General features: G+C 44.5%; 1 protein-coding gene across 1 annotated transcript; it reads left to right on the forward strand.

Annotated features, from left to right (window-relative positions):
• Nucleotides 1-476: 476 nt before the first annotated feature.
• Nucleotides 477-17,738, forward strand: TEKTL1 (tektin like 1; the record flags this gene model as incomplete). Its single annotated transcript, XM_084250002.1, has 7 exons — nucleotides 477-1,046; nucleotides 2,203-2,307; nucleotides 15,392-15,590; nucleotides 16,391-16,557; nucleotides 16,674-16,769; nucleotides 16,866-16,979; nucleotides 17,502-17,738. 7 exons carry the CDS (start codon nucleotides 477-479, stop codon nucleotides 17,736-17,738), a joined length of 1,488 nt encoding a protein of 495 aa, XP_084106128.1.
• Between the last annotated feature and the right edge of the window lie 2,146 nt (nucleotides 17,739-19,884).

The raw sequence follows: 19,884 nt of genomic DNA on the forward strand, positions 1-19,884 counted from the left end.
GCATAGAGAGGCCACATGGGGTGTGCAGAAAAGCCACAGGTGGTAGACCAACTATCAACTCAAAGAACATTCAAGGAGAAAAAAAATTGGAGAGTTCAGTAAAAGTTTGGTTTTGGTCCTTCTGCGTCTGAGTTGCCTACTGATTGCCCAAGATGCCACTTCAGGAAGGAAACAAGGTGTTGGACGATTATGCAGGAAGGATGGAGGGCAGTTGTCTCTGCCCTTCCCCAGACTCTGACCTGCTATCTCTGTTGAGGGAATTACTCGTCTTAAGAGTCTCTGGGGAGCCTTCCTGAAGCCTTCCCCCTCCCCCACCTCTGGAACTCTGCCAGCGCTGTTGCCTGTCGCCCTGGTGATGGGGGTGGGCACGCCCAGCTTCATTCACTCTTCAGACCCGAAAGGAGTTCGGCTAGGTTGGAGGTCCCTGCAACTCCCCGCGAAGGTCCTGGGCCAGAGGCGGGCATCCAGCGAGGACCATGCCAGTCTTGATACCCCCTGCTGAGCGCAGCCAGGACACTCGCGTTGGGGCTCCAGCATGGCGCGAGGCGGCCAAGGTCATCACGCGGAAGGCGCGCCAGCTGACCGACCGCTGCGGGAGGGAGGCAGTGACCCTCTGGCAACCCGAGGACAGCGTGCGGGACCCACACGTGGCGAGCCACCTCAGCCGCGCCGCCTACATCCTTCCTTGGCGCTTCCGCGTGGAGATGCTCAAAGGTGGTGGCACCTTAGAGAAGCCGCCGCCGGGTGAGGGCGTCACTTTGTGGAAAAGCAAGATGAAGCCACCAGTCTGGCACGCACGCTTACCGCTGCCCATGCACCGCGACGCGCGGGCCCTGCAGACGGCGGAGGTGGTGCACGCACACACGCGCGGGGCGCGCCTCACCGCTGCCCGCCTGGGCCGCGCACAGCACCAGATCAATGCGCAGCTGCAGCTCCTGCAGCGCCAGCGGGACGCTACCGACCACCGGCTCAGCGAAGTGCGCAAAGGGCTGCTCATTAACCAGCAGAGCGTCAAGCTGCGGAACTACCGACCCAAGTCTGAGAAGGTGGGACCACAGCCCCCAAAAAACCCAGTAGCAAAGACTGTCTCTATTCCTGGATACAGACCAGGGGAAAAACCCTCCCCAAAGAGCGAACACTCTCGCCCCAACCTCCAGCTCAGTGGTAGGGACACAATAAGATGAGGATATGCACAAGATGAGGGGCCTTGTCAGCAGCCCCACATGGTGAGACTCTTCCAAGGGGATTGGATCCTCAGATCCCTTGTTCCAGAGGGGGAACCTATTCTAGTCACCCAGCAGGAGAGAAGGTGACACATATGAGTTAGACTAGGTGCAACTCTACCCAACGGGTAAAGCCCATAACCTCACACAGGCATAAAATCACCCACACAGTCCCCGGGCATAGAGGATCCCATAGGCATGAGTGCCCCAACCCCAGTAAAAACACACCCAAAGACCCCAGCTGAGGGAAGTGGGCGATGCCCTTGGTTCCAGCCCAGATGAAACTCTCCCCAAAACGTTTATTTTAAAAACCCAAGCCCTCTCTCCAGCTTCCAGGAACAAGAGCCCCTTTCAGGCCTCATCTGAGAAAAGAACACATCCTGCCTACAGGTTTAGACCCTCAGACTCTCAGCCCCCAAGCCCAAGAGTTAAGCCATAGGAAAAGAATGCCCAGTCCCAGCCCTGGTGAAATCCTCCCAAATCCCCACCCCAAAAGGGGAGGACATTCCAGCCTTCCTGAAGAGCGGTGATACCCCACCACAGAGTGGGATTCCTACTCCCAGCCACCAAATCCAGATAGTAAGATGCCAAAAAGGCAAACCCTCATCACCCCTAAAATGATGAGAGCCCTTCACTTCTTGCCAGAGAGGAGGGATAACCCCACCACTACAGAAGGTGGACCCCCAGGCCCAGAGAGTGAGAACAACCTGCCTCTAAATTGTCACCACCACAGCTCACTGGACTCTTACCTGTAAAGAGAAAAGCCTCCAGTCCTACTCTCCAAGAGGATAAGACACTCCCCCCTTCTGCCCCACAAGTCTGAGTCCCCTGAAAAAATAAACCCTTCTCAGAGTGAGATCCCCAAAGGATGACAGTAACCCTAACTCCTCCAGGCCCAGTTTGTGAGGTTGGCAAACCCTCCACGGCCCTGGAAATCAACCCCTCTCCCAAAGGAGTGAAAAAGTCTCTTGTTTTCTAGATTCCAGACAAAGCTGACAGCATGCTTAGGTGGGAGAAGGAGGAGCTAAGGGGCATGAAGAGGAAGATGGAGAAAGACATGGAAAAATCAGAGGCCATGCTCAAGGTTGGGAATAGCTGGGGCCGCGTTAAGACGACTGGGATGTGGGGGGAGCAAATGTCTCTGACATTGGGACTATAGCAACAGCAAACCCTCCATCCACACACGGCCCTCCCTGACTGGAAACCTTATTTCCACTTTGTGAAATGGAAAAACTGGGCCTTGAAGAGATGGAGGGGAGCCTACAAATAACAGTGGCCATCCCCTCTGTGCCAAACCCGATGGAGTCCTTGAGTTAACTCCTTAAAATACTCCTGTGAAATGGAAACTACAATCTCCTTATTAACGATAAGGGCATTGAGGCTCAGAGAGAGATGGCACACCCAAGGCATAGAGCTAGCCAGTGGCAAGACATGGTTTCAGCTCAGGTGCCTTTTATTTCCTTTACTGAGATATAATTACTGAGATACAATTGACAAAATTTGTTTATGCACAGGTATATAACTTGATGATTCAATATGTATAGTAGTGAAATAAAAGGACAATTGAAGTAATTAGCATATTCATCACCTCACACAATTACCTCTTTGTGTGTATAATGAGAACACTTACCATCTCTCCCCTTAGCAAATTTCTATTCTAAAATAACAGCATTATTAGCCGTTGTTACATGATTATACATTTGGTCTCCTTAGGTCTTGGGATTGTGATCGTCTTGCCTAACTGAAACTCTGTACCCCTTTACCAACATCTCCCCATTTCTCCCTCCCCCCAGCTCCTGGGAACCGTCACCCTACTTGTTCTTCTATGAATTTTACTATTTTAGATTCCATATACAAGTGAGATTGTGCAGTGTTGGTCTTTCTGCACCTGGCTTTTTTTACTTAGCATAATATCCTCCAGGTTCATCCATATTATCACAAATGGCAATACTTTTTTAAGGCTGAGTAATATTCCAATTCAATAATATTCCAATTTATGACATGTTTTTTGTGTATCATCCATTGATGACCATTTCCACATCAAGGCTATTCCACATCTAAGCTGAAATGAACAGGAGTATAGGTATATCCTCCAGATCCCGATCCTCTGGATCTATGCCCAGCAAAGAACTACCTTCTAATTCAGCTCAGGTGTCTTGAGTTTAGCACTTTACAAGTGTTCCCTTTTTGACAACTCCAACCAAAGATGAACTTTCACTACATTCTTTACTCTTGCAACCAAGATCTCTTTTTGAGGGCACTAATGAAAATGAGAGAGTGGCCAGGTTTCACAGAGCCTTTAGGATTAGTTAGGCTTAGCCCATAACCTGTATGTGTGCCTTGACTTATCCATTTAATAAATATTAACCCAGTACTCTAGTGTACCAGGCACTGTACTTAGCTTTGGAGACAAAGTACTGAACACGACAGAGCTGGCCTTGTCTTCTCAGGATTCACCTTATAAGGGCTTCTCCAAAAAAGGAACTGGCCAGGATTGGAAGGTGGTATTGGGGGCTGGGAGATACTTATGGGCTGGGGCCTTAAACTCTTGTCTTTGATGCTAATTGCTTTCATTGTAATCATCTCAATAAGCAGGGGTTATTGCTAGAAAGGAGACATAACCCCATGTAGGGTAAAGAGAATGTCAGGCTTTTCTGCCCTTCCGCCATCAGGAGAGATGATGGATCCTTGTCCTGAATGCATGCCTGATGGCGGGCACCTGGAATAGGGTGTGGGCATAGGTAGATGGGATTCAGCTGAGCTAAGACTATGCTTTTAAGGGCGGCGTCACGGGGGGACGCCAGCAGCAGCAGTAGCAGCACCAGCAGCAGAACCTGAAAGAGAAGCCGAAGCAGAAGCAGAGAACGCCAGAGAGCCCAGATAGAGTGAAGACTTGCTGGGGGGCTGGGAGGCTGGCAAGCCTCCCAGCCCCCCAGCCAGAACCCCTGCCTGCCATATGCCTGGTGAACCCCAAATAAAAAACCTGCAAAACTACTGAGGACTCTGACTCCTCCTTTACCCGGTCTGCATGGGATCAGAAAACCTGCACCGTGTCCAAGTCCTGCCCTTACAATTGGCGTTAAGTCGGCAAGATCCACGCAGACGGGTATTGGAGCCCTCCGAAGACCTGGAGGGACTAAGGAGAACAGACTGTTTGCCTTTGATGACGCTGGAGGCGCCATGGTGGCACAGAAGGTGGACAACTTCCACGAGCTACAGGACGAGACCTGGCGTGAAGGAGACGCCCAAAAGGACCAGCCAACGACACCGGAAAGGACCAGCCAACGACACCGGAAAGGACCAGCCAATGACCCCTGAGGCAGCAGGCCATTGCTGATGCAGGGAGAGGCCAATGGAGTTGAACTGATGGACTGATGGACTAGGACTGACAATACCCGCCAGAAGGCGGAGGACCTTGCAGGTTGATATGTTTTGGGACCCTGGGGGTGGAACAGTTTTGTTTGTAAACCCCAGGAGATGGGAATCTGGGGGTGGCCAGTGGGCCTAGATGGCCAAAAGCAGCCTGTTATGCCCAGCAGCCAGGTGGAGGAGAAAAGCCAACTAAGAAGGCAAAAGCTGGTACTGATGCTAAGTTGAGAAGCCCTAAGCGGCTGTTAAGCAGCCTGGGTATGCTGAAGAACTGTGAGTCTCGTAAAATCACCTGTGGGTGATGCCCTGCTCATTCTTGAGTGAGGGTGAGGAGCTGAGGAACCTGTCCTTGGGGGACGGGTGGGGAATGTGGCTTGGGGTGGAGCCCAAGCCGAATGCAGAGTTTGGATCCCGACCCATGTGATTGTGCAGTGGGTTGGCTTGAGTGCAGGGGTCTGTGAGTCGCATTGGTGGCCATGAAGGCCGAGTGTTGGAGCGACTGCAGACAGAAACCCTGAGGGTTGGCAATTACCCCCAACAGAATAAAATTGCCAATCCCAGAGCTAGTGCATCCTGGGGGTGGATGCTGTGTGTGCCTTGTAGCCGAGACTACAGCCAGAGAAGGCCAGGAAGCCTGATGGCTCCTGGTGTGATATAGTAGATGCCGTGAGTGATTCCCCTCCCTCGTATGAGCAGTGCCTTCGGCAGCAGATTTGGTGGCTTATCTGCTGGTACCAATAATTGTCTTTTGCACTAAGTTGGTGCCCTGCCTGGACTTATTTGTGTTCTGTTGTATTTTGTTATATTGTGATGTATTTGCTTTTGTGGGCCATGGCTGCATTGTTTGTTTAGAAAATTGTATATATATATGTATAGACTGTATGGCAGAAAACCCTGAGGGGGTGGACTGTAGGGTAAAGAGAATGTCAGGCTTTTCTGCCCTTCCGCCATCAGGAGAGATGATGGATCCTTGTCCTGAATGCATGCCTGATGGCGGGCACCTGGAATAGGGTGTGGGCATAGGTAGATGGGATTCAGCTGAGCTAAGACTGTGCTTTTAAGGGCGGTGTCACGGGGGGACACCAGCAGCAGCAGTAGCAGCACCAGCAGCAGAACCTGAAAGAGAAGCCGAAGCAGAAGCAGAGAATGCCAGAGAGCCCAGATAGAGTGAAGACTTGCTGGGAGCTGGGCGGCCTGCCAGCCTCCCAGCTCCCCAGCCAGCACCCCTGCCTGCCATATGCCTGGTGAACCCCAAATAAAAAACCTGCAAAACTACTGAGGACTCTGACTCCTCCTTTACCCGGTCTGCATGGGATCAGAAAACCTGCACCGTGTCCAAGTCCTGCCCTTACACCCCATCACTACAGAAGCTGGACCCCCCCAGGCCCAGACAGTGAGAACAATCTGCCTCTAAATTGTCACCACCCCAACTCACTGGACTCCTGCCTGTAAAGAGAAAAGCTTCCAGCCCTACTCTCCAAGAGGATAAGACACTCCCCCACCCCACCCCTACCCGACAAGTGTGAGTCAAGGGATTGTCAGGGCACTATGGTATTCCTCTAAATCTGGTGATTGCAAATCCTTCCAGAAAGTCTGAAAGAGAGTTGGGGCAGGCTGTGTGGGGGAGATCCTATAAGCCCTGTAGGATGGGGTTGAAAGAGAGTAAGGGGACTACAAAGATGAGAAAAGATGGAATAGAAAAAAAGAAACAGACAGGCTGCCAAGAGAGAACTGGGTTGTAAATATTTCTGGACTAAAATACCTCCAAGCAAATAGATTTCAACTTAAAATCATGAACTCAAAGCTTTTAGACACTCAGAACTTTCCCAGGGATCTCACCTGGGCTCTCCAACCTAACGTGCAAGTTATGTCCTACCTTCTCCTCTTCCAAGAGTTTTCCTCACTCTCAATGAATGACCCCACTGTCTGGCAGCCACTGAAGGGAATCTCTCTCATTTTTCCTCTGCCATCCACTAACTCCAGCTACCTCCGCCCCCACCTTCACCCCTGTCTTATCCATCATAATGTTTCCTTCTCTGTTGAATCCTTCTCAACAGTAAACAAGTGGGAATTATTCTTTAATAGGTAAAGATCTATTTGAGATGATGAAAAAGTTCTGGAGATGGAAAAAGTTGCTGGTTGCACATTACACTCGTGTGCTTCATGCTGCTGGATTGCGTGCTTAACAAGAGAGGAAGGCAAACTTCGTGATGTCTGATTTACCACAATGTAAAAAAGCCCACTTTTCTTGATCCCAGATAATCCCCACTTCTCTGATTCACTCATTAGTCAATCTCATCTGACCTGACCCTTTTCTTTGGCACAGGTACTAGGCTGACTTCCCCACTGCATCCCCACCACCATCACCCAACACACAGGAGCGGCCTGATGAGTACTTGAATTAATGAACAAAAGACATTTTAAACCCATTTTTCATCCAAATGAATGAATTCCAAAGATATGATTTTCTGCTAAAGACATAAAGAGTACACACCGTATGGTCCTATTTACAGGAAATTATAGGTCTCACAAGCTTTTTCTTAAAGTCAGAAAACATGTCAATATTTTAAGTTTTGTGTGCAACACAGTCTCTATCACAACTACTTAATTCATTCAGTGTAGCACAAAAAACACCAGAGATAAAAAGGATGTCACTGAGAGTGACCACGTTCCTATAGAGTTTTATTTACAAAACAGATAGCTAGTCCACAGCTGCATTTCATAAACTGTTAAAGAACATGAGAAATGAACCTACAAGGCAGCTTGGTGGGGACAAGGAAAATGGCACTAGTGACATTTCTTTATAGTCTATATTTTGATGATAGTGGTGTTTCTATAGGCATATACATTTGCAAAAAACAAAACTTCTCTTAAGATAACCTTCAATCAATTGCAAGTATTAAAGGAATGCAATACAGTAGGCCTCCTAATCTGCAGTTTCACTGCCCATGATTTCCATTCCTCTTGATCCAAAAATAGTATCAACAAAAGATATTTTGAGAGAGAGACTACATTCACTTAACTTGTATTAAATATATTGATACCATTGTTGTATTTTATTATTAAGTATTGCTTTCACTCTCTCATTGTGCCTAATTTATAAATTTAACTCTCTCCTCAAACTTTATGTCTCAGAATCATGGTATAATATAGGCTTTGGTCCTGTGGTTTCAGGTATCCCCTGGGGATCCTGACATATTTCTGGAGGATAAGGGGGCCTACTTATTTTACAAGGGGATATATTTTTTAATTGAGATAACATTGGTTCACAAGAATTCCAGCTCTTTTAAGAACTGTGTAGGCTTTTTTGGATAACACTTTTCCCCCACACCATCCCTGATTTCCCCTTGTCCCTTTCCTCACCCGCCCCCTTCCCTCTTACCCTTTTATTGATGTCCTCTAGCTTTTGTAAGTATCTGACTTTATCAAATATCTGTTATGTAAATGTCTGGCATTGTTCTTTTTTTAATTTTTTTTTATTTTTAAACAATATTTGCTTCCCCCACCCCCTCCAGTTGAGTCCCCATAGAATTTCCTTCCCCAAGGCACCCATGCACCATCACCACAGTCCCCTGTGCTCCTCCCTCCCTCCCTCTGATCCCTCTCCCTCCTCCTCCCCTGCAGTATGTCTCTGATTTGTAAATGTCTGTTTTTGCTTTGTTGTGTTTTGTACTGTTATTTTTTTTTTACACTGATGTCTTACTTGGTTCCCCTATATTCCTGTTATAAGTGAAACCATCCAATATTTTTCTTTTTCCTTCTGGCTTATTTCACTGAGCAGAATTCCTTCTAGCTCCATCCACATTGCTGCAAATGGCATGAGTTTATCTTTTTTTGATTGCTGAATAATATTCCATTGTGTATATATACCACATCTTCTTGATCCAATCATCTATTTTTGGGCATTTGGGTTGTTTCCAGGTTTTACCTATTGTAAATAGCGCTGCAATAAACATAGGTGTGCAGGTGTTCTTTCAAATCAATGTTTTTGTGTCCTTTGGGTAGATACCTAGTAGTGGATTTGCCGTGTTGTATGGTAGCTCCATTTTTAGTAGACTGAGGAAACTCCAGACAGCTTTCCATAGTCATTGGACCAGTTTGCACTCCCATGACTAGTATTGTTCTTATCATTCCGACTTTCTTTACTACACATAACTCTCTCAAACTCCCTCCACTTTGTGAAAATGGCTGCATCTCATCTTTCCTTATAGCTGAATAATATTCCAAAGGATGTATATACCATATTTTGATTCAGGTGTCTATTGATGAACATTAAGGCTGCTTTTATGTCCTGACTTTTACAAATAAAGCAGCTATGAATACTGTGGAACACAAGGTTTTTTTCACTGATGGTTTCATATTCTTTGGATAGATGCCCAAGTATGGGTTATGGGTATATACTTGTTCATAAGTTATCCCTTGTAATCCTTTGTATTTCTGTGCTATCTATGGTGATTTCATCTGTTTCTTCTGTGACACTATCATTTTGTCTCTTTTCTTTTTAGCTTTGTGAAAGATTTTTCTATTTTGTTTATCTTCTTGAAGAACCAACTTTTAGTTTCATTGATTTTTTTAGTCTTTTTGACACCCATTTTATTTATTTCCACTTTGGTTTTACTATTTCCTTCCTTCTACTAATTTTAGATCTTATTCATTCCTCTTTTTAAATTGCTTTTGGTTTAGTATTAGGTTTTTCATTGGGGATTTTTCATGCTGCTTAATGTCAGCATGTAGTGCAAGGATTTTCCCTCTTAAGACCATGTTGCTGCATCCCGTATATTCTGGTGATTTATATCCCCAATTTCATTAGTTTCAAGGTATTATTTAGTTTCTGCTTTAATTTCTTCTTTTATCCATAAACATATGGTCACAGTTTTTCATGTTTTTTCCCTCATACTTGATTCCTGATTTTATGGCATTATGATAAGGGAGAGGCTTGGCATGATAATGATCCTTGTAGTTTTATTGATAATTGTTTTGTGTCCCAAAATATGGACTATTCTTGAGGATGTTCCAGGTGAACTTGAAAAAAGAGTGTATGCAACAGATTTTGCTGGAGTGTTTAGTAGATGTCTGCTAAACCTTTTTGACCTAGCTCCTCATTTAAGTTTAATGGCTCCTTACTTATTCTTTGTCTTGTTTATCTGTTTGTAAGTGGGGTTTTAAAATCCTCTAGTGTTAGAAAGGATGGACAAATTCCTACAACTTTACAATCATCCAAAGCTAGATAAAGAAGAAATAGAACACCTAAACACACCAATTACAAGCAGTGAAATTGTAACAGTTATCAAAACTCTCCCTAAAAACAGTAGCCCAGGACCAGACGGCTTTACAAATGAATTCTGCCCAATATTTAGAAATGAACTAGTGCCTATCCTACACAAACTCTTTCAAACAATTGAAAAGGAATGGATACCAAACACATTTTATGAAGCCAACATTACACTAATATCAAATCTGAACAAGGACAACACAAAAAAAAAGAAAACAACAAGCCAATCTCTCTGATAAACACTGACACAAAAATCCTCAATAAAATCCTAGCCAACAGAATCCAACAATGCATCAAAAAGATAACTTACCATGACCAAGTAGGATTTATTCCAGAGACACAACAATGGTTCAACATCTAAAAATCAATTAATGTAATCCAATACATCAACAAAAAGAAATATAAAAACTATATGATAATATCAAAAAATGCTGAGAAAGCATTTGACAAAGTTCAACATCCATTTGTGATGAAGGCCCTTGAAATTCTTGGGATAGAAGAAACATACCTTAACATAAAAGGCCATATAGCCATTATCATTCTCAATGGTGAAAAGCTTAAAGCCTTCCCCTTAAGATCTGGAACAAGACAAGGATGTCCATCTTACCACTGCTTTTCAATACAATACTGGAAGTCCTAGCCAGAGCAATAAGACAAGAGAAAGACATACAAGGAACCCAAATAGGGAGAGAAGAAGTAAAACTATCACTATTTGCACATGATATGATAATATACATAGAGAACCCCAAAAACACCACAGGGAAATTAATCAAACTAATCAACCAGTTTAGTGAAGTAGCAGGATACAAAATCAATACAAAAATAAATTGCCTTTCTGTATGCAAAAATAATCTGAAGAATAAGATATCAAGAAAACTATCCCTTTTATAATTGAAACCAAAAAAATCAAATACTTGGGAATAAACCTAACAAAAGAAGTAAAGGACCTATACAAAGAAAATATAAAACATTGTTAAAAGAAATAGAAGACACAAAGAAATGGAAAGACATCCCTTGCTCATGGATTGGAAGAATTAACATTATCAAAATGGCCATCCAAAAGCAATTTATACATTCAGTGCTATTCCAATAAAAATTTCAATGACATTCTTCAAAGAAATAGAACAAATATTGATGAAATTCATGTAGATATGGAGACACAAAAAGCCTCAAATAGCCAAAGTGCTCCTGACTAAAAAGATGGGGAATGGAGCTATCACACTCCCAGACTTCAAACTATACTACAAAGCTATAACAATTAAAACTACATGGTACTGGAGCAAAAATAGACACAGACCAATGGAATTGAATAGAAAACCTAGAAATAAACCCACAGACTTGTGAACAACTAACATTTGACAAAGGAGCAAGGAATATGCAATGGAACAAAGACAGTTTGCTCAATAAATGGTGCTGAGAAAACTGGGCTGCTACATGCAAAAGAATGAAGCTTGACTACTACCTCACACCATGCACAAAAACCAACTCAGAATGGATTAAAGAATTAGACATAAGACCTGAAAACATAAAATATATTGAAGAAAATATAGGCAAAACACTACAGGACATACACCTCAGTAACATCTTTACAAACACATCACCTAAAGCAAAGAAAGTGAAGAAAAGGATAAACAGCTAGGACTACATCAAATTAAAGAGCTCTGTACTGCAAGAGAGACATTAACCAAAACAAAGAGACACCCTTGGGAAAAAAATTTTTGCACTCCATACAACTGATAATGGACTGAGCACAAAGATCTACAAAGAACTGACACGACTCAACAAAAGCAAAGTAAACAATCAAAAAATGGGCAGAAGAACTTAAAATACATTTCTCCAAAAAGGAAATGTAAATGGCCAACAGGCATATGAAAAAATGTTCAACATCCCTCATAATCAGGGAAAAGGAAGTTTAAACCACAATGAGATAACACCTTACACCAGTAAGAATGGCACATATTTAAAAAAAAAAAATAGCAACTGCAAATGTTGGCAAGGATGTGATGAAAAAGGAGCTCTCCTGCACTGCTGGTGGGAATGCAAACTGGTCCAACCACTATGGAAAGCTGTGTGGAGGTTCCTCAAACTATTAAAAATGGAGCTTCCATATGACCCATTAATTCTACTCCTAGGTATCTACCTAAAGTACACAAAACATTAATTCAATAGAATGCATGCACCCCTATGTTTATTGCAGCACTATTTATAATAGGTAGGACTTGAAATCTAACCAAATGCCCAAAAATAGATGAGTGGATCCAAAAGATATGGTATATATACACAGTGGAATACTTACTATTCAGCAATCAAAAAGATAAACTAATGCCATTCGTAGCAACCTGGATGGAGCTTGAAGGGATTATGCTCAATGAAATAAGTCATACAGAAAAGAAAAATACCGGATAGTTTCACTTATAGGAGGCATATAGGGGATCCGGGTGGTGGGGGGGGGGGGTGGGCGGAGAATAAAATACAAAAACAAAGACACAAAAAAATATACAGACAACTATAAATCAGAGACATTCTGCAGAGGAGGAGTAGGGAAGGGGATCAAAAAGAGGGAGGGAAGCACACAGGGGATTATAGGGATGGTCCGTGGGTGAATTGATGGTGGGAATTCTATAGAGACTACACCTGAGAAAAGAAAGCAAACATTGTAAAATAAATAAATAAATAAACAGATTTTTTAAGTGTTAATAAACTAAAAAAAAATAAAGTAATTGCGCAGGGAAAAACAAAATAAATAAATAACCATAAAATCCTCTAGTGTTATTGAGTTGTTAGTATCTCTCACTGGTTCTATTATTGTCTTATGTACCTTGGTGCTCCATCATTTAGTACATATTTATTTATGAGTTTATTTCTTCTTTATGTATTAGGTCCTTTATCATAACATAGTGTCAATCTCTATGTCAATAATTTTTTAATTGAAAATCTATTTTATCTGATAGAAGTATAGCTCTTCCGTTTTTGTTTTTTTTTTTTTTTTCTGTTACCTTTTGCTGTACAACTATCTTCCAGCCTTTAACTCTAAGTTACTCATAGGTAAGATGGGTTTCTTGTAAACAGCAGAAGGTTGGACTTTGCTTTGAAATCCTTTCAAACAACTCTACATTTTTTGACAGATGAATTCAGATCAATTTACATTTAAGGTGATTATTGAGATACAAGTGCTTATTGCCATTTTGATATGTTTTGGATTTGTTTTTGATTTTTGGTTTGTCATGTCTTTTTTATTTTTTAAATTCTTCCTTTTATGTTTTGTTTAGGCTCTAGTTCCTTAGTCTTATGTATTATTTCCATTAATTTTCACTTGAGGACTCTGCTGAGATTAGCATATATTTGTATGGCTGTTTGTATGGCTTGTTGGACGGTCTGGTGCCTCCCTCAATCTGATGGGCCACATTATTACTCTCCTTTTCCTCTGAGTTAAATGATTTAGGTGTCTGTTACCTCTGTATTCATTGTTCCGTTGCTTTATAATTACCCCTGCAAGACTTCTTTCATGTACACTTGGTGTTCATAAATTCTTTTAGTTTTTGGTTTTTAGTTAAGTTCTTTACTCCACCTTCTGTCTTGAAAATTAATCTTGAAGGGCTGGAAATCTTTTTCTTTATGTACTTTAAATATCTCCTGCCATTTCCTTTGTGCTCGTAATGATTCGATGGAAAAGTCCACTAACAGTCTGATTGATGTTCCCTTATAGATTACCCTTTAGTTTTCTGTCCTTGTCTTTGGCTTTCAGCAGCTTTGTTATAATGTGTCTTGCTGTGTGTCTGTCTGTTATTTCATTTGGAACTCCTTGGGCTTCCTAGATCACAACATCTCATTCATTTTCCAAATTTAAATAATTTTCAGCAATTACATCTTTAAATAAATTTTCTCTGTCTTTCTTTTTCTCTTCTCCCTCTGGGATCCCCTGATATGGATGTTATTTCTCTTGAGGTTACCCCAAAGGGCTCTTAAACCCTTTTCATTTTTTATTCTTTTTTTTTTCCCCTAGGGTGTTCTATTTGTATGTTCTCTGACATTGTGCTTGCAAGCTCATTGATTCTCTCCATTGCTTCTGTCTGTCTGCTGTTGAGGTCCTCCATTGTTTTTTTATTTGGTTATAGTATTTTTTAGCTCCACTACTTCTAATTACAACTGCCTCATATTTTCTGTTTTAGAGTAACCATTGTTTTTTTCAGTTCTATAAGTATTGTTATAACTCTAATCTGAACTCCTCTTCAGCCATGTTCCACAGTTCTGCTGGATTAAGTTTCCTCTCAGGTTGTTTTTTTTTTTTTTAATTTGCTCCAGTGTTTATGTTCTTCTGTCTCTTCATTTTTTGTTTGTATGGGTGTAACAGGCATAAACTTCTAGACTTTTGCCTTTGTACCTGTTGAAGTAATCAGAGAACTGGTACAGGCAAGGGTTAGTAAAGTTAAACGAAAAAGGATGGAGAGCAGGAAACCACAGACTCATCTGCAGTGAGCATCAGGGGCTGAAGCTCCCTACTGAGACCCGAGCTGTATGCTGGGTCCTCAGTGAGCCCTCCTCTGGGCCATTTCTTTATTCTAAGGTCTCCTTATGTCAGCTGCACCTCTCAGCTGTTTTGAAGCATGGGTGCATGGGTACATGCTGTTTTGAAGCATGGGTGCAGCATGGGTACATGCTGTAGCTGACATGGGGGTCACAGATCAGGAGTTGTTCCCTTGTCCTTTCCAGCATAGGCCCTTATCCTGATGTGTTTGCCCCCATTATTAACAGGTGCTTAAACTCTGGTTTACTCAAGTGTTCATTTGTTGTCTTCGTTTTAACCCCTAGGTATGTGGGGGGGCGGGGGGAGGGGCGGAGAAGTGCAGTTGTTTTGAAAAGCCCAGCCTTGTCTGTGGGAGACACAGGTGCCCCTACCTGTTCCTCCCCTCCAGTTCAGGCTCTGACTGTTTGATATAAAGAGCCTCCGTCTCAAGCTAGTAACCCTTACTCTGCACCCCTGCTCCTGTAGCTCTCCACCAGTGCACCCCCTGAGCTGAGCGTACAGTCTGTGCACTCCCTTATTCAATGCCGTGCCAGGTTTCAAGAGTCTCCGATGCTGGTATGTACCCCTGAGTCACAACTTTAGGGGGCTCCACCCAGCAGCCACCCTTCCGTCTTGTGGGTTGTGCTGCCCCATTATCACTATAAACACGGTTCACTTAATTTTTTTCCTTTCAGCCAGATGATTGCTCCTAGCGTGTGCTTAGGTTATTTTTCCTTAAGGTGTTGCTGGCTTTGTTCTGCTGATATCTAATTGTGACTATGTGAAGGGAGTGAGTCCAGGGTCTTCACTCTGCCACCATCTTGCCAGACTCTGAGTTTCCATTTTGAAATCACTCCTTTTGGTTACAACAAGAACTTGAGGGTCTGTTTGAAGGCAGAAATGCTTTGCCTCAAGCCCCTTGGGCGTCAAGCATGAGCAGAGAAATCACTTCTAGCCACCTCTCCAACCTCCCAGATCACACTCTGCCTTCTCCTCCAACTCTTTCTTCTTTCTTTCCCCCAGGCCTTAGCCTCCTGCCGGGACACTCTGGTCTTCTGCTATAAGGAGAGGCTCCAAGCTGTGGACCTAATGAACCAGCCACTGGACAAGGTTCTGGAGCAGGCTGGCCGCCACTCATGGGTGAACCTCTCCCGTGTGCCCACCCCACGCACTCAGGGCCAGAAGACACCACCTATAGACCCTGTGGGTGCCTATACCCCAGGTAGGTCCACAGAAAGCAGTCCTCTGTGTTGGGTGTCCTTGGTGCTATCAGGACATGAGGAAACATTCCCCCATCCCTTTTCTGAGGCAGGACAAACAAATTAACATTAGACTGACTAGCAGGAGTGAAAGGCCAAACTTAATAATATACATAGGGAGACTTTACACAGCAACAAATTCTAAAGTAAATGGCACAAACTGGGGATTTATATACAGTATTAAGGAACCTAGGTGTCAAGGAGAGAGAAATGGGTTTCACGTGAAAAGGAGGGAATGCCTTCATGACAAAATCTTACCTCTTATGTTTGCCCTGTCTTAAGATAGATTTCTCTGGTTAAAAAGCTTGTATCAAGAAATACTCTTAAATCTCAGGAAACTGCATTCTTTAAGTAATGGTAACAGTTTCTCCCAAGGCCCCCAGGGCCTTGACCTTAGTTTTACATGCATGGTCTTGCCTATTGGACAAAACCTACCCGGAGCATCTTGGGGAAAGAGCCTATCTGAACCTTTTGGGGGAGACTTATCCTACAATGGCCACCACTCTTGACTTTGCTGCTGCCCTTTACCCTCAGTGATTGCCCTAGCCAATCTCCAGCTGGATCCACTTTCTTACTGAGTGCTTCCCCTGGCATGTTCCTGCTTCCTACACTCCAAGTCACTTGCAGATGCCATTCACACAGGGGACTTTCTGCAAGTTCCTCAGTAAAGCCTCCACTCAGAAGTCACCACCCACTGAGAATAGAAAGCCAAGGTCAGGGAATGGAGGGCTTGGCACCCCATGCACGATCCACCCCCCTGCAGAGTGTGCCACAGCGTTGCATGAAGCCAAGCGACTGTTGATGGAGTCCAAGGACACCTTACAAGAAATGGCAAAGAACGAGGAGGATATCCGGCAGCAACAGCAGCAGATAAGCGATAGTGTGTGCACCTCACTGGCGCAGAAGATGCGCGAGACGTCAGAGCTGAAGGTGGGCAGAGAGGGTGCAGGTAGTTGGCGGCTGGGCTTTAGGATACATGAGTACAGAGGGCAGGGGGCAGACTTGAGCGCAGAGGAATTGGGAGCTGTCATTATTCACCCACCCAGGAAAAAATGAACATGGCCTTAGGACTAATGAGGGGAACTATCCACCGGTGCACGAAATTCAGCCAGGAGATGCACATCACCGGCGGCCTCATCAAGGTCTCGTTTGGTAAAGGGTCTGTGGGGAGTGAGGGGGGGGCGCCAAAGGTGCCAGGTAGGCTGGGCCTCATTGCTCCCCACCTTGCACTCTGCCAGGGTCCTCTGTCAAAAAGTTACCTGGAGACTAGAGAGAAGCTGGACAGACCCCTGGTTCGCGTGTTTCAAAGACACGTGGGCACCCAACTCCCGGAGGCCTCGCGCCTTGCCCAGGTACTTGTTCTTCTTTCCCCTTCAGGACTCCCCGCATCTCTGTGGGTTCCCTGATGACCCTCCTACCCTGACCCTCCCTGGTAAGATTCCGAAGCTACGCCTGGCCCAGGTAATCCTCCCTCACCCGAGTCTGTCAGTCCTTCTACACTTGTCTCGGTAACTCCCCTCAGCCTGTCTGCCTCACCCTCTACCCCATCAGGGGTCCTCCCTAACTATACCCCCTTCCTCCCCTTTCCCTCCCCCCCCTTCCCCTCCCCCCCCTTCTTCCAGATACCTTGCCTGACAGCTTAGAAGCAAGCACTGAGAAGACCAGCTATGCCCAGGGCCTCAGTCTCCAAGTGCACCCCCCACCTCAGGCCCGCCCTGTCAGGATTTTTGCCCAACACATCTGACCCAAATGGGTCGCCCCCAACTGCAGGCGAGGACAGCTCCTCCTCAGACTTGCTCCTTCCCAGGTGGGGGCCCATCCAGCGAAGTAGCGCCTGGCCCTGGTGTGTCATCCCGGCCCCTTCTCGTCTTCAGGGCACTGACAAGTTGCAGCGCCACATCTCGCACGTGGAAAAGAACCTGAAGGAGCTGATGGACAAGCACAAGCACCTCTCCTGGAGCCTCGAGTGCAAGAAGATGGGCCAGAAAGCAGACTACAGTGTGGTGCGCCTGCGCCTCCGCCAACGCCACCCGCACGTGTACTATGAGCAGGCGCAGCGCCTCGTCAGCGACTGGACCCCTCACACGCCTCCAGGCCCAGGCACCCAGTGACCCACAGTGCCCCCGCTCCACAACAGCCTGCGGAATCCAGAGCTGGCTGGACCCTGGGAGCCATGGAGGCTGCAGGTTGCCGGCCTTCGCTCTCAGACAAACCTACCCTCCGCGCGCCTTCTAGCAAAAGTGTAATTAAAAATATTTATGGTTTATTAGGCACCTACACAATATCGTTCACTTTCCCACAAGGTTAGCAGGTCCATCCTGGAAGTTAACAGAGAATGGATTTGGGTGCCATTTTGGGATTCAAATCCCAGGTCCATAATTTCAAGCTATGGGGTGCTGACCCTCTCTGGGCTGTCACTAACTATAAAGTAGAGAGAATTATGGCACCCCCCTCAAAGCGTGGTCCTAAAGATAGAGAGTTACATGTAGGACTCACAGAATGGTGACTGCAGATAAAATATCTCCAGTGTGCCTGAGTTATTATCATTCCTTTCCTCAGTTGAGGAAACTGAGACTTAACTGAGGTTAAGCAGATGCCAGAGGTCATGCAGCTAATATTAAGTAGAAGACCTGGAATTTTAATTCCTAACTCTAAACTCTGCACTTTACAAAGAATTTGGCCCTCTCCTCTGTCCTCCCCTATTAGATGAACATGAGTCTCCCCTTTATCTGCCTTTATTGACCACACACAAACACAGATATAGCTTCCTCCCCACCCCCACCCCCACCCCCAGCTCTTTCTAGTGGGAGCTCTTTATTTCCCAGATCCCTGGCAGCTAATTTGGGGAGGTGGAATTAAACCTATTGCCCTTTTCTCCATTTACCTGAGGGGGTGAGGGGGACTGCACCTTCAAAATTCACAGCATCCTTCATTATTTGAGCCCCTACAAAGTGCTGAATTGTGAACCAAGCATTAAGAGCGTGGCAGTAAGCAAGGAGGCCACGGCCCCTGCTCAAGAAGCTCACATATTAATCAAGTGCAAGCAACATCCTCCTTTTGGTTGCAGCTCCTCTTAGAGGAAGGCCACCTTCCTCAGTTTCTCCTCTTATGTTCCCAGAGTCTCTTGGGTATGTTCCCATCATAGAATTACTTGAACAGAGAATTAATAATTATTTGTTATCCACAGGAAGATTTCACTGTGTGGTATATGTAAAATGGGGGTTGTTCTTCAAGCGACACATATCTTCCAAGCAACTGTTGTATAACAGATGCTAGTATACAGACCAAATAAGATACCATCCTGCCTTCATGGAACTGACCTTGCATATGCTGAGACTGGCTCTCAAGAATATTGTTAGCTTTTGGCAAAGCAAACCAGTCACCTGGATATAACATAACCCAGGCAATAATTTACAGAGAAGGGCATAAAGTTCAGGAAATTAAACTCATTTGGCCAGAGCCAATAAGAAACAAAACAGAATTTAAACCTGGGTCTGAATCCATGCTCTCTCCCTACTCCACATGCAAGTATTAAACATGGCTCGTTCACCATGATCTTGATTGGTCCCTAGAGCAACCAAATGGAAATGGGGTAAATTATACACGTCTGGCAGGGAAATACACAGGAAATAAAGAGAGACAGCTATCTGAGGAGTAGAGCTGGGGGGTTCAAATCAACTGTGTAGGATGTACCCTGCAGCTCAGACTTCACCCAGAGATATTCTTCAAGCATTCCCTATCCCAAGAGCGACAGGAGGAACACCAACAGGAAGCAGATATCACAGCCATTTGAAGACAGTTGATCCCCATTATTTGCAGATTCTGTATTTGTGACTTTGCCTCACTAAAATTTATTTCTAACCCCCCAAATCAATACAGAGGCTTTCCAGCAATTATTTGTAGATATACGCAGAGCATTGAAAGATTTCTGTAGCCCAACATGCATATTCCCAGCCAAACCCAGTAAAGGGATACTCTGCATTCCCCCTCAAGGCTCACACTCAAACAAGTGTCTGTTTTGGGGTTTTTTGGTCTACTTAGTGTCTTATTTTTTTCATATTTTTGTGCTTTTCATTATGATTTCACTTTAAAATGGCCTTGAAGTGTAGTGCTGAAGTGCTATCTAGTATTCTTAAGCACAAATAGACTGGGAAGTGCCATAACAGGCAAATGTGTTAAACAAGCTTCGTTAGGGCAGGAAGTATAGTGCTATTGGCCTTGAACTCAATACTAATGGCTCACATTAAAATTGAATAT

The sequence above is a fragment of the Talpa europaea genome, assembly GCF_964194135.1.
Source record: "Talpa europaea genome assembly, chromosome: 12".
In the NCBI taxonomy this organism is placed as follows: Eukaryota; Metazoa; Chordata; class Mammalia; order Eulipotyphla; family Talpidae; genus Talpa; species Talpa europaea.